General features: G+C 33.5%; 1 protein-coding gene and 1 pseudogene across 1 annotated transcript in view; both read left to right on the top strand.

Annotated features, from left to right (window-relative positions):
• FANCM (FA complementation group M) overlaps window positions 1–15,744 on the top strand; it is a 76,289-nt gene that overhangs the window by 35,280 nt on the left and 25,265 nt on the right. The window contains exons 10-14 of the mRNA XM_090271831.1: window positions 1,911–2,117; window positions 4,847–5,060; window positions 8,702–8,859; window positions 10,084–10,239; window positions 11,784–13,686. Coding sequence (XP_090127957.1) covers window positions 1,911–2,117; window positions 4,847–5,060; window positions 8,702–8,859; window positions 10,084–10,239; window positions 11,784–13,686 — 2,638 coding nt within the window. The remainder of the gene's footprint in view (window positions 1–1,910; window positions 2,118–4,846; window positions 5,061–8,701; window positions 8,860–10,083; window positions 10,240–11,783; window positions 13,687–15,744) is intronic.
• On the top strand, window positions 3,058–4,378 carry LOC150015791 (small ribosomal subunit protein eS1-like; annotated as a pseudogene).

The following is a 15,744-nucleotide window of genomic DNA, read 5'->3' as shown; positions in this document are numbered from 1 at the left end:
TGAAAAGAACAGTTTTAGTGGAATGGTGGCGATAAACCACCATTGAGAAGAACTAGAGATAACAAATATACTAGTTTCTCAAGGATTTTTGCTATAATGGGAGAGAAAAATGGAAGTGGTTTTCTGTTTGTTTTTTGTTGGGAAATATATAACGGTATGCGTGTATGCTGATAGGAATTATCAGTTGTTAAAGGAAACTGATGACAGATCAGAGAGGAGCATTGCTGGAATGATCTTTGAGTAGGTGAGGGAAAGGGGTGGGATCTAGTACAAAATTGTGGAGATGGACCTCAGTTAAGAATATGGATAGTTTATCCAAAACAATAGGTGGGAGGTAGAGTACGTAGGCACAGGTATAGGTAGGTGGGTAGATATGGCAGTGAAGTCTTGTGGAAGATCCTTTTTGATTGCTCAGTTTTTGCCGTGTCATCAGCGGAGAGTGAGGAAGGGGAGGAAAGGCTGGAAGTTTGATGAGAGAGGAGTGAGTAGGGAACAGTTATCCAGGAGAATGGGGACAGTGAAAGAATTAGGGAAATATGAAATTATTTTCAGATAACACCTGGGGCCCATGCAAGGTGAGAGACTGAGTTAATGTGAAATCAGCGTGGCTGAAGTTTTCCTCCAGCCACCTTCAACTTCATGAGTACAGGCTCAGACTATGTGGAAAGTGGAATATACAATGTTGGAGTTTAGTCAGAGGAATATGGAGACAGAGGAGCAAGGGAGTAGAATTTAAGCTAGGGGAAAGGGTAAGCAGTGAAAAAATGGTAGGATCAGTAGATTATAAATCCTGGTGGAAATCATTCAATTAATCAATTAAATAAATAACTGATTAATTAATAACTTCTGATTTGTATTTATTTTTCAAACTCTAGGCAAGTTAATATCAATTCTAGGCATATAAGTAACAGTTTATAAGTGTTAACTGAAAGGAAAGTGTTTGACTTTCTGTATTAATATTTCACTATATTAAAGAATAATATTAAGGAGATGTAAAAATAATTAGACAACTTTTACAGTCATATTTTGGGGTGGCATATTCTACTATCATTCACTGGAATGACATTGTAAATGGTTAAGATGTGAATTTGTTGACATAAGAATGGCCAGACCAGTAGAGAATTTTTATAAGAGTTTATTTATTTGAGTGAAACTGATGACAATGCTGGCAAATGCTGGGAAATAAGATTTTAAATACTTTAGAAATGACAATTGGTATTTCTTTTCTACATTTGGAATGAAGGAGTGAACAGTTAGGAGGATTACACGAAGGTGGGAGAAAGCAAGGTGGGGGGATTGGGTTATAGGATAGTTAAGGTGAGTATTCTCTTAAGGGGTCTGAACAAAGCATTTCAAAGGTGTGTTAACCTACATGCACAAAAACAATCTTGCTTAAGGCAAAAAGATAAGCCTGCTACTAAAGTAGTTAGAGGCCTGGGGTGAGAGTACCTACCCTAACCTGCCCAGTTAGGAATTTCTGATCAAATCACCCTGTGAGGTTACTTTTGATTAGATTTCTTACTCCTTTTTCATCCATAAATCCTAGCAGTAATAAAACATTCTTACTTTAGATACACTTAACAATAATTTAGGTCTAGGGTATGATATATAGTAGTAATTGCTCTGAACCATTAACTTGTCCTATGTTACCCATTCATGTGTATATTGTTAACAAACCCTTTTTGGAATCACAACCATTATTAAAACAAAGAAATTAGGACTGCCGTTTGCATTTTACCACAATTTCTTCTAGCTTATATTGCCATTTTGCCACTTCCTTTCATATTCAATAATATCCTGGATGCTAATTTTTAAATCTGATTTCACCATTTTTAAGAGAGTGGAGTTTGCTTTGATCTACAATTCTTTTACATATGCATCTAATTACTTAAAAATTATTTTTATTTTAGGTAGTGAAGCAGTTTCGCAGTGGTGGTTATAATACATTGGTTTCTACTTGTGTTGGTGAAGAAGGTTTGGATATAGGAGAGGTTGATCTCATAATATGTTTTGATGCCCAGAAGAGCCCAATTCGTCTTATTCAACGAATGGGTCGGACTGGCCGCAAACGTCAAGGCAGGATTGTTGTTATCCTTGCTGAAGGACGAGAAGAGCGTGTAAGTAAACTTTTAGAAACATGATCTGTAATTGAAATTTGAGAAACACAGACAAAATACAAACATTAGTTTGTTAAGGTTCAAAGTCCAAACAACCTGTAAGTAGTTGGTTGATTTATTTTCCCTTCATGTTAGATTCTGACTGTTCTTTTTTTCTAATTAGGAGAATTTTCAACTGGATTCCGATTTTCAAATCTTTATCCGTATAAAGAAACATTTATACTTTAATATTAATTTAGACACCTACATGCAAAAATTAATATGTGTTACTTTGTTTTACTATATCCCTGTGCTTCTAAGGCTTGCATTTTTAAAAAAGATGTTATTTATTTATTTTTAGAGAGAGAGGGAAAAGGAGGGAGAAACAGAACAATGAGTGGTTGCCTCTCATGTGCCCCGAACTGGGGACCTGGTCCACAAGCCAGGCATATGCCCTGACTGGGATTCGAACTGGCAACCCTTTGGTTCCCAGGCCAGCGGTCAATCCACTGAGCCACACCAGCTAGGGCTAAGGCCTTTTTTTTTTAGTTTTGCAACTACAATGAGTTGAGAATGGTTTTACATTTAAGAGAGCTCCCTAAATCAATCAGCCAGCCAACCAACCAACAAGAATATACAAAGCCTAAAATATTTACTGTCTGGCTCCTTATGGAAAACTTTGCTGATGCCTATTCTAAGTGATAAGGGACTTGAGTTATATTTATATTTTGCTACAATCATGGGTGACAGACCTTCCTAAATAAGATCTTGTACATATTATTTTGTGTCTGTTACACTAAAGTATTTATTAGCTTTCGTAACTCAGTGGGACTGCCTCTGTAGCCAAATATATAGTTTCACATTGAAGACTTTCATTAATTATGTTAGTTTTTAAAAATTGATTTTAAATGTTTATATACCCTTTAAAAATTACTTGATCCCTTTTGGCTGAGTATGCTACATGGTGGTCGGCAAGAACAAGTGCATTAAGAAAGGTGGTAAAAAGGGAATCAAGAAAAAAGTGGTTGATCCACTTTCTAAGAAAATTGGTGTGATGTGAAAGCACCAGCTATATTCAATCTAAGAAATATTGGAAACATACTAGTCGCAAGAACTCAGTGAACCAAAATTGCATCTAATAGTCTCAAGGGTCGTGTTTTTGAAATAAGCCTAGTATGCTGCAGGTGGAGACGGGGCAGGTTGTTGGTGGTTGCAGACAATGAATTGAATGGACTTCACAGAGTTAAGTAAAGCAAGTGAGATTTGTTAAGAAGAGTATACTTCCCAAGATATGGGAGTGGGCCACTTCTGACCAAAGAAGGGTCCCGTTCTGTTAAAGAGGTGTAGGTTTTATTGGATTTTCCCCTTTGTTCCTATTGGTGGGCTTTTACAGTGCAGGTGTAAGTGGTTATATAACTTTCGTTTCTGCATATGCATTTTCCTATAACTTTCCTTGATTGCCCACCTGGAGGGTCAAACTACAATGTTAATCTATTATAGCGATATTATAATAGGGAAAAGGTGAAACATTGGTCACTTGGGGTCCTTAGGTGTAGGCACAGCTTCCTGCCAGGCATTTTTAGAAAGCCAGAAATGTCAAAGGCTATCAGGGAAGAACGTTCTTGATAAATGCGATGAGCAGCTCCATTGGTGTCAGCAGTTGGGTCCCAGAGACTTCCTCCTTCCTACTCTATCTCTTGCCTTAATTGGACCTGCAGAATGATGAAATTACATTTAGAAAACTCAAGCTAATTACAGAGGATGTTCAGGGCAAAAAGTGCTGACTTATTCCATGGCATGCATCTTACTCGTGACAAAACGTGCTCCATGGTCAAAAATGGCAGACCAGGATTGAAGGTCATGTTGACGTGAAGACGACCGATGGTTATGTGCTTCGTCTATTCTGTGTTTTACTAAAAAAGTTCAACAGTCACATTTGGAAGACTTCTTACACATAGCATCAACAGGTCCACCAAATCCCGAAGAAGATAATGGAAATCATTACCCAAGAGGTACAGACAAATGACTTGAAAGAAGTGGTCAATGAATTGATTCCAGATAGTACTGGAAAAGACATAGAAAAGGCTTGCCAATCTACTTATCCGCTTCATGATGCCTTTGTTAGGAAAGTCAAAATGCTGGAGAAGCCCAAGTTTGATTTGGGAAAACTTGTGACGCTTCCTGGTGATGGTGACAGTTCTGGAAAAGCCACTGGGGATGAGACAGTTGCTGAAGCTGAATAAGCTGATGGAGATGAGCCCTGAATCCAAGAATTTCTTTAAAATTCAGACTTTCAGTGGTGAAAAAAATCCTATTTGTGATTAAAAAAAATCCCAAATAGTGAATCTTTCCCAATATTTTTCATGTGATTACAGGATATTCTTGTGTAGCATATAGTTTATCTATGAAATTATACCAATAAATGTTATGTCTGGCAGCTCACACCATCTTTGTATTATCAATGAATCAGCCTTATTAAAAAACAGCAAGATACTAAAACAAAGATAGATTTCCTTTGTGCAATATGGTAACTAAGGTAGGATTTATAATAATAAATTCTGATATGATTTTCATCAAGAGTTCATTGAACAGGCTTCAAATTCAAGGCAACAGATATTCTATTCTCTTAAGTATTTAAGTGGATTAGTTTAATTTACTATTTAGAATAAACCCATACTAATATAAATAATTGTTTGTTATGGCTGATTATTAAAGAAATAATGTAATTTGATGTTTATTTGTTTTTACAGACTTATAATCAAAGTCAGTCCAACAAAAGAAATATTTATAAAGCTATTTCAGGTAATAGACAAGTCCTTCATTTTTATCAAAGAAGTCCACGAATGGTTCCTGATGGAATCAATCCAGAATTACATAAAATGTTCATTACTCATGGTGTCTATGAACAAGAGAAGCCTTCTCGGAACTTTCAGCGAAAGTCATCTATTTTCTCCTATAAGAATGGTAAATAGAAAATTTTACATTTGAAACATTCATATTTTTCCTGTTAGCAGATCATACACTGATATACATGTCAATATATATGTATCATATATTGATTTATTGCATTTCTTCTTTGAGGAATTCAGTGTACATTGTAGGATGTTATGGGTGTTTCCTTTGGAAAGTATATATGGTAAAGGCAAAGAGGCATTGGCAGTAAAGAGTGATTGAAACTCACTGCTGGGAAAATTCAAATAGCCTACCAACCTGAGAATCCTTTTTATAAAATGTAGAAAAGAAAGAAAACACTTTTATTTTGAATAAGCATTGAATTAGATTACAATATGCATTGTAGGCCATTTACTAAAATTAATACAAAGACAGGAAGAAATTCTACCCTATTCATTCCCTTAAACCCTTACAATCCTTTACATACATACAGGGTGTCCCAAAGTGTGTATTCATTTTTTTGGGACACGCTGTATTCTCAAGATCAATAGTAATGTGCCTTCATATAAGAAGATAGTATCGTTTGCTATATGTTTCTTCATACTTCATCCCAAATTCACCTGGTAATTGAATTAGCCCTTTGTGTTAGCTAGTTGCCTTTATCCAAAGAAATAATAAATTATTTCTTATCTCTGTGACAAGCAGATAGTAACAGCTCAGAGACCAGGTGCCTCAGCTAAACTCTTCTGATGACTGGGAGATAGGGACACTGTCTTTTTTGATGTGTACATTTCAAAGAGACAGCTCCTAGACCCTTAAGGAAAACATTTCTGGTTGAAAAGCTGGCTAGAGAATTGCTTGGCCTTTACAAAGATTTGCATGTGGACCAAAGGGTTAAAGAAAGGGTTTACAAATATTAGGTGTCACTGGAATTGCTCTAAAAAAAGGGAGGGAGAATGGTTCTTTCCCTTTCTGCAAAGGAGAAAATTCGTTTTTTAAAAAAATTGTGGCGAAGTTAGACCAAATTATTGGTGATACTTGAGTCAATGAGAAATATACTTTGGTGCCAGGGAGCATACTTAGTAAATAAAAGAGTGTTGCTAGCTTAAAACTGCAGAGCTTTTGGTGATATCAACAAACTATCGTGAAATATCAACATTATGAAAAAATGAGCAACTGAAAAGTTCTTTTGAATTTTAGTCTTTAAGGAGGGCTTTTAAAGAATCATAAAATCATGTAATTGTATTATAAGATTTGTAAGGAATCTTGGGGATCATCTGATTCAATTACCTGTCAAGGTAGGAGTGCTTTCTGCAGCATTCTTTTTTTTAGCTTTTATTTATTTATTTATTTAGAGGAAGGGAGGGAGAAAGGGAGAGAAACATCGATGTGCGAGAGATACTTTGATAGGTTGCCTCTTGCATGGACCTGGCCTGCAACCCAGACATGTTCCCTCACTGGGAATCAAACCAGTTACCTTTAGGTTCACAGGCTGGTACTCAATCCACTGTACCACATCATCCAAGGCTGCAGCATTCTTGTTAAATGAATACCTAGCCTCAACTTGTTAAAAGAAATTGTATTTTTTTTATATGAGGGTTTATTCCATTTTTGAACAACCCTATATAGAAGAAAGTTCTTACTTATGTTGAAAAATATGTACTTTTTCTCATTGATTTAGATTTGTCTTCTAGATATAAGGAAAGTTATGATACTTGGTTTAGCTATGTAGCAGTTTATGTATTTGAATATAGTATCTCTCAAGGTTTTCAAACCATAATGTTTCCAGGTCCTTTTCCTTCTAGTCACCTGCTTTGGATTCACTGAAATTTGTTAATGTTCTTTCCCTTAATTAATGCTTTTTGATTATGCCTATTAAACTTAACACAAATCCACTTAATAGGAATATACCTGTTATTTTGCAAGACTGCCAAATTTTTGGTTAAAATGAGAAGATAGTATATTCTTTGAACTCTCTTGTTTATTAAATTAATAACAGCATCAAAACTTGATTAGGTTGGCATAAATCATTCTTGTATTTTTATAAATGTTAATTAACTATAGTTTAATAATTGTTTCTAAAATGCTACTAGGAATGGATGGCAAATTTTGTTAGTAAAGTTTTTTTTTATAGTAAGCTGGGTTTATTTTCATTAATTTTTATATATATTTTTATTATGTATTGGTCTTGGGTGTACAGCCTAGTGGTTAGACAAGCATATATGTTAGTAAAATTGTAATACCTGTCCTTTTTTAAAAAATTGAGAGATTAGCTCATGTTTATTTTTGTGTACTTTTTTTCATTTTCCCTGATTTTTCAAATGTGTTAGTGATTCATCTTGCCAAGATTGTATGTATAAATGTAATCTTATATATATTATACATATATATATATTTTTTTTTTTGAGCTTAGAGGACTGAATTTATATAAAGTGACTAGGAGAGTTGAATACCTTCCTATTTCAAAAGTCTTAGAGCTTCAGATTGTTAGATCTAAAAGGGACCTCAAACCCCTTATTTTATAAAACCTTGTTATGATATTTGGGAATAGCTAACACTGAAGTTTCCTTTTTTAAAAACTTTTAAAAGATTTTATTTATTTATTTTTAGAGAGAGGGGAAGGGAGGTAGAAAGAGCGGGAGAGACATTGATGTGCAAGAGAGACAATCAGATGCCTCTTGCATGCCTCCAAATGGGGACCTGGCCTGCAACCCCGGCATGTGCCCTGACCCGGGATTGAACCAGGGACCTTTTGCTTCGCAGGCTGGCACTCAACCCACTGAGCCACACCAGCCAGGGCTGAAGTTTTCTGTTTTCTAACTCAGTAGTCTTTCTTTGTTTTCTTTAAAAAATTATTTTTACTCCTCATTAGAGGATATATTTATTGCTTTTTAGAAAGAAGGAGGAAAAGACAGAAACATCAATGTGAGAAAGGAATATCAATCGGTAACCTCTCACATACCCCCACAACCTTTTGGTGTACAGGATGATGCTCAACCAACTGACCCACCTGCCCAGGACCTAATTCAGTAGTCTTTCTGATTTTTTTTTCTGCCCTCATCTGTTTGGGGCCAGAGTTCCTGCTTTATATTACCTTTTCCTGCTTGGCAATTATTTTCCTTTACAGAGATTATGAAAGTCAAAAAGGGTTAATTTACTCCTTTATTTTTAAAAGTATTTTATTATGTTATTTATTTTTTAAACTGTAGATCTTTTCCACTCCTCTCTTTACTCCCTTCCCCCATCCCCTAATTTAAGATAATTTAAAAACCTTTGTTATCTTCGGGTCTGCCCCTACCCCCCCCAGCCACTTCAAACTTCAAATAACCTTTCTAATAACATTATGATAGACTCATGATACTACTTTCTATTTGTAAGTTGTCTGACTGTTTCAGGCCAGTTTAGACAACAAAATGGAGAGTCCAAAAGAAGCCAAGACTGAGAGCCTAGCTCCGTGGCTGTTCTGTTAATAATGTCATTACTGAAGGTTAGCTCTTAGATAGGAGGGTGTGTTAGTACTTTCAAAGAGGTGAGAGAAGTTTGTTAGATATATAGAAGCAGGAAGTGATAACCAGAGTGATTATATGAAGAATAGTGGTTTTAAGGAATAGAATCAGTGTTTTAGCAGAGATGATGAGTAGATAGTTGATGTATATTTTGTGTTTGCTTAGAAGATTTTTTTAACCTCTTTTCAATTACTTTTCAACTTACAGGAATGAGACGAAATAATTCAAAGAAAGATTGGTTCTTATCAAAGGAGGAATTTAAATTATGGAACAGACTTTATAGATTAAGAGACAGTGATGGAATTAAAGAAATAACATTGCCTCAAGTTCAGTTTCTATCTTTACAAAATGAGGAAAACAGACAAGTAAGTGGAACATGTTTTCAAATTTCTTTATGGTGATTCTTTAGAAGCTTTTGGAGTAAAGATGATGTTTATGATCAGAATGTCAACTTAAAAAATTAAGAATATAAACAGTTTTAAAAAGAATATTAAAGTATAAATTTGTAAAACTTCTAAAATTCTTATATTCTTACTTTTTAAAGATTTTATTTATTAATTTTTAGAGAGTGGGGAAGGGAGGGGGAAAGAGAGGGAGAGAAGCATTGATCCGCTGCCTCATTTACACCCCCAAGTGGGAACCTGGCCTGCAACCCAGGCCGGTGCTCTGACTGGCAGTCGAACCAGCAACCTTTCTGTTTGCAGGCTGGCACTCAATTCACTGAGTCACGCCGGCCAGGGCTTTTATATTCTTTATTGTGTCCACACACACATGTGTGCACGTGCACACACACACAAACATTTTACATGCTTATATTTACCGAAGTTCTGCCTTTTTGTTATTACTTTCTACCATATGAACATGTTTATATAGGCATAATTTACACGATTGTTATGTTGCCCTACAGTATACCGTATTTTGACTATTTCTCTGTTGTGTTTTAGAATTCTTTACAATGTATTATTAACATAAAATTATGCTGTAATGAGCATCTATGTACAGACTGATTTTTTTGTTTGTTAGTTTAAATTATAGTAAAACTTTAATTTGAACTTAATGAAAGCCAAGAGAATTTGCCAAAGGTTACTTTTGTACCCCAAAAGCTAGAAAACAACCTTAGGAAAGATTCCTTTTAGATTTACGTATAGTGCTTGAAATATATGGCTATTCAGAATTTGTATTTTTATTCACTAACAGGGAAAGTGAAGACTGGCAGCAGGCATGAAAATTGGGATTAGTATCACTGTGTCACTGAGAGATTATGAATGACTCCTTATTAGATTATAGGATGTAAATAATAGTGTTGAAACCACACATTTTCTTAAATATTACTCTTAACATGGAATTATATAAACAGGAATATGATCAAGTAGTAACTCATATAACATTTATTTTAAAAATTTATTTAAAGGGCAACTTTGTACTTTATGAAAAATTTTTTTCCTGATATTTTAGTTGAAAGTACCTAAATGAGTTCAAATTGTTTATGTTAGGCTGATTATCTACATATTACGTGGTTTTTTAAAATTCAGTTTGTGAAATCTGAATGTTTTTTATCATTTTTATTATTTTTAAAATAATTAACCAAGAGTCAAGACCCAACCACTGGAATTCATCAACTCTCTCTCTCTGAATGGAGACTATGGCAAGATCATCCTTTGCCTACATATCAAGTTGACCATTCAGATCGATGCCATCATTTTATAAGCATCATGCAAATGATAGAAGGAATAAGACATGAAGAGGTAGGGTTTTATTGTAACTTTCTTTTGCTGGTATGATGGTGAAGCTAGAACACTTAATCTTTATTCTTCCTAATTTGAAGTCATTATTATAAGAAACAAGTATTTATTATAAACAATGATAGCTAGAATATTTTGTTCTTTTATATAGCTCCTTTGACCTCAGTAAAGGACCAGTTTTCTGCTGTAGGATAAGTAGACTTAATTAGAGGAATATCATCTGTAAATATTGATAGACCAGAGTAAAATTTTAATGTATTTAATAATTTATATAAACTTGGTAAGGGTAATTCAGGATTCTTGTTAGATGGGATTTATTGAAATGTTGTCTATCACATAGGTCATTTGGTTTCTCTCTCATATTCTGGTGGTAGGTGGTAGTTTAGAGAATTCTTGCTTCCTTGAGAGAGTCAGAACGATGAACCTATTATGAGAGTAAGATTCATATTACCTGGGTTAGAATCCAAACACTACTTCTTACTACTTATGCATCTGTAAGTTACTTAACCTCTTTGTGCCTCAGTTTCATACATAAAATGGGGTTAATGTTAATACCTTTTCTCAGTGTTGTTATGAGGATTAAATGACTTTGACATGTGTCAAGCTCTTAAAACAGTAACTGGCACATAGTAAGTACTCAATAGATTGTAGCTGCTCTTTTTATCATTAGTTATTATTCATGAATACATATAAATAAAGGAATTAATTGTGAATCCCAGTAAAACCTGTGCCATCAAATTAAAACATATTTATTTAGTGTTCAGTATATACCATGCTCTGTTCCTGGCCCGGCAGCTAAATCTTTGAAGAAGTCTGATTCTGTTAGTGGGAGCATATATACTACCAGGGAGACAGACATTCTCACATTAATATTTGTTATATTCATTATTCAAAAAGTGGAGAGGTAACTGCTTAAATTCCTGAGTGGTAGAGGAATTGTGACTAAAGTAGCATTCATGGGGAAGAGGGAACGATGAGCCAGGAGTGGTGGGGACTATAGTTTTAAACTTAAAGGTAAGCAAGACTTAGAATTCACAATAAGAGTTCATGGTTGGGAAATTTGTTAAAAATAGTATATTCTAGCTTACAGCCTGGTAGGCAGACAGGTACCATTATTTCAGATGTTCTAAAAGCTGTTCTTAGTTTACTTTCAAAAAGAGAGGAAATTTAACATGTAAGTGTGCTTTACATTTATACATTCAATATATAACTTACATAAATATTTTCAGTTGAATGTTAGAAGTGAGAAAACTTAGTGTTTATAACCTTATTTTATGCATTCATTAAATTTGTTCTTTCTACAAATGGTTATTATGGGTCTTGTATTAAGTATTGGGGATACAAAAATATTAACTGATTAAAGAAATTTATGATAATTTCATAGTAGTGTCATTTATAATTTTATTTGATTTATTATAATTTTTAAGGTATAAAAATCATTTGAATAATGTAATATTGTTTGGAAAATATTTCAACATAGAGTAAAACTCATCTCTTAGAATTGCCTGTTTTGTTTTCTTGTGACTTTTTCATTTCTTTCTTTATAGGGAGAATGCAGCTATGAATTGAAAATTAAATCTTATTTACAAATGGAAGATGTTAGTTCAACATGTAGTGCTCACAGGAACAAAAATAATCTTGCCAATGGCACCTTTACTAGTAACAAGAAATCTTCATTTATGAAGAATGTAAATGAAGGCAGTGTATTCTCAATGGCAGAATCTGATGAAGAATGTGCTGAAATTTTTCAACAAACTCGTATCAAACCTAGTAAAATTGTTTCTCTAAAAAGAAAAGCTTCTAAAAAACTTAAAAAAGATCAGCCTAAAAAAGAAAATAATGATATTATTATGGATTCTTTAGATCCTGATGGCAATTCTACAGGTGAAAATAGTTTTCAGGTAGACCTAAATGATGAAAGGGCATCAGATACAGATGAAGTTGCTCCCCCATGTGCTGTCAATGAAAATGTTGTCAATCAGCCATTTAGATCATTAACAGAATGGCAGGTTACAAATAAATCTACTAGTTCATTTGCTGGACATTTTTTAGATTCTGGTTATAACAGTTTCAGTGATGAGAAATCTGTTTTATCTAGCTTATTTCTTTCATTTGAGGAAGAGTTTGCTATAGCTAGAGCAGATGACCAGTTTTATAATTGTTATTCACCAACAAAAGAGGTGCTAGTTAACGTAGAGAGATTTTTATCTCATTCTCCTCCATCTCTCAGTGGACTCTTAAATTTAGAACATGAAATTACTAAGGGTTCTGCACTTGAAAATTTGCTTTACCTACCTTACACAGAAGATTTACAAGACAATAGATATACCTGTTTGATGTCTCATTCACCTATAAGTTCTCGACAGAACTCAGAATTGAATTCACCTAAATTTATTAATTATCCTTCTGAAAAAAGTTGCCTTTGTAGGACAACTAATGATAAGATTTTTGATGAGCCAAGCTTCTGTGACTATGAAGATAAAGTACATAAAGATGTTAAAAATGAAAATTCACTATCCAACAATCATACTCAAATCAACATAGGCCCTCCAAAGTATTTTGTTGAAGAAAACAATCATGGTGTTGATAGCAATGGGCTCCCCATATTACTCACTGATCAGAATGAGAGTTTACAACTATTTGAAGATACAGAGTTTAATGATATGAGCCTTTCTCCCTTGAATAATGAGTGCAAATCTTTATATGTGTCAGACAAAACTTGTATAAACAAAATGGCACTGGTGTCTCAGTTCTTAATTTCTGATGAACTTTTGTTAGACAATAATTCTGAACCACAAGATCAAATTATCTGTGATTCTAATAGTTGGAAATCTCATGAAGATTTGACAGGTGTACATAAGGAAAAACTGAAGAGTAATGAATATGTTCATGACTGCTCTAAGGATTTATTTTCTGTTACCTTTGATTTAGGATTTTGTATTCCAGATTCTGATGATGAAATATTAGAACATGCATCACATACAAATAAGAAAAAAAAATTAGACGACCTATCTGGAAGGTGCTTAGATATCAAGGAGATAAGTGATGCAAATTATGTGTCAAATCAAGCAGTAATTTCAAGAGATCATGTTGATAGTTCTATGAGTAGAACCATTGCTATCTCATCAAATGAAAATAAGCAGAGTCCAACTTCTGCACATTTTCCATTGAGTACAGCAAAAAATAAACAATTCATGTCTCCTGGTTATTCTCATTTTTCTTTGCCAGTAGGGGAAAAAGTTATGAGTACACCACTTTCTGAATCAAGCACGTTGAACTCTAAAAAGATAAAAGAAATGCCTATGATGCTAGATTCTAATAAGGGAGAGGTAAATCTACAAAGTTTAAAAGAAACATTGAATTCAACTTTTGATGATTCAGGTCTTACTATAGAAAAGGCTAAAAATGGGAAACAAATCAATCTACGTCAATCCTGTCATTCTGTTGGAGGTAAGAGTTTATCTTTATAAAACAAATTTTTCTAGAGTAATTACTCTGTATCAACTTCTGTAACTGCAAAATGTAATTTCTTAGCATATGGTGCATTGAATTTAGATAATTGATGTATTAGATATTTCTTAAGTTGATGCTTACTGGATACAAGATTTATTTTTATTTTATCTACATGTATATTTATGGCATGCATGCCATGGGAAAGGTATTACACTGTGAAATATAAAAGTGTTAAGATTTGACCTTAACCCTTGATTGTAAAGTAAATAATAGTGTGATATTTACACTTGAAAAGTTACCAGTAAAATGTGTAAATAACTACTAAAGGAATACAGTATTCCCTCACTTATTGTGGGTATTACGTTCTAGACCCCCCCCCCCCATGATAGGTGAAAATTCGCGAAATAGGAATCTTACATTTATTTTAGTATTTATATTTTAAGGCTTTATAAACCTTTCCCACACACTTATAAACCATTCCCAGTCCCTTATTAACCTTTCCTACTTCCTTGTTAACCTTTTCCACACTTTTATAAACACTTCTTAAGTTCTTAAATATATTCTACACTTAAACCTATGTAACTTTAACAACATATGTATACAGTACCGCAAAATCCGCGATATAGTGAAAAATCCGCTATAATTAATATAACATTAATATAATTAATATAATATAATATTTTTTAAAATCCTGCAATACAGTGAGGCAGCGATAAGTGAATTGTGATATAGAGAGGGACTGCTGTAATAAGATAGTAAATGTTTAGGAGATACAGAAAATATCAAAATTTTGAACTGGATTAGATTTTTAAATGTAGATTTTTTAATTTTAGCTCCTTGGGAATAAGGAATATGTTGAAAATAATAAAGAGAGAATTTAGATGTTATATAATTGTGGGAAAAATGAGTGTAAGAAGCAAAGTGTAAGATTTTGGGGGAATACAATAAAGTACAGGGTTTCATATAGTAATATAGTTGAGAAATAAGACTATTTGGAGGATTGAGACAAGACTGCAGGAGATCTAACTCTACACAGTTACAGAAAAACTAGAAAATAAGGTAATAGATGCTTGATATTAAAATTATTAAGGTGTCCTTTAAGTCTTGTTATAGAACTGAACTCTAGTTTATGTAGATTATTACAGCAAGTCATTTATGGAGTTTATTCCTTATGGCTGTGGAAAAGTAGCTGTAGGATAAAATGATATTTTCCTCTGTAAATCTTTTTCTTATGCTATTCTCAATAGCATTGAGGGCATGATTTATGAATGTTTTGTTTAAGATAAAAACTTGCTTACAGTAAATTGTGAAAATTAATTTTTAAAAAATTGATTATCCTGCATAGTTTTGGATATACTCTGACGTTTATGTTTTTACTATGTGTATGTTGCCTGTGAGCCTTTCCATATTTGCTTTAACACCTTTATACTGTCTGTTATTGGATGAAATCATTTTTTTTGTCTGTCATATTTGCATTAAATCTTTTTTTAGCATTGCACTTAACTATTAACCAAGGACAATATAATTATGAATACATACATATTAAGGAATTATTTATTAGAGTATTTAGTATTTTTTTATTCCACCTAATTGAAATAGAGGATTTAAGGTCATTTGTCATATGTATACAAAAACAGTTCATTAAAACTCCACTAAAGTAGTGAAAGGGAAAGCCTCCTGGAATTAGTTGATTATTATAGCTGAGCCCTGCAGTTAACTCTACCTTTTTTAGAAGAGTGCTTTCTTACAGAGTGCTCCATTGTAAAAAAGGATTTGTTCAGGTTTATCTGTCTGGGACTATCTGTGCTTCCTGGATTTGTATGTCTGTTTCCTTCACCAAATTTGGGAACTTTTCCTTCATTATTTTTTCACATAAGCTTTCAATTTCTTGCTCTGCCTCTTCTCCTTCTGGCATCCCTATGATTCAGACGTTGGCACATTTGAAGTTGTCCCAGAGGTTCCTAAGCCTCTCCTCGTTTTTTTTTTTTTTCAATTCTTGTTTCTTCATTCTGCACTGGTTGACTGTTTATTTCTTTCTTATGTTTCAACTCATTA

This window comes from Furipterus horrens, unplaced genomic scaffold (assembly GCF_987537825.1).
Source record: "Furipterus horrens unplaced genomic scaffold, mFurHor1.1.pri manual_scaffold_3, whole genome shotgun sequence".
Taxonomy (NCBI): domain Eukaryota; kingdom Metazoa; phylum Chordata; class Mammalia; order Chiroptera; family Furipteridae; genus Furipterus; species Furipterus horrens.
The sequence above is the reverse complement of the archived record's forward strand: the minus strand, read 5'-3'. Positions and strand labels throughout refer to the sequence as shown.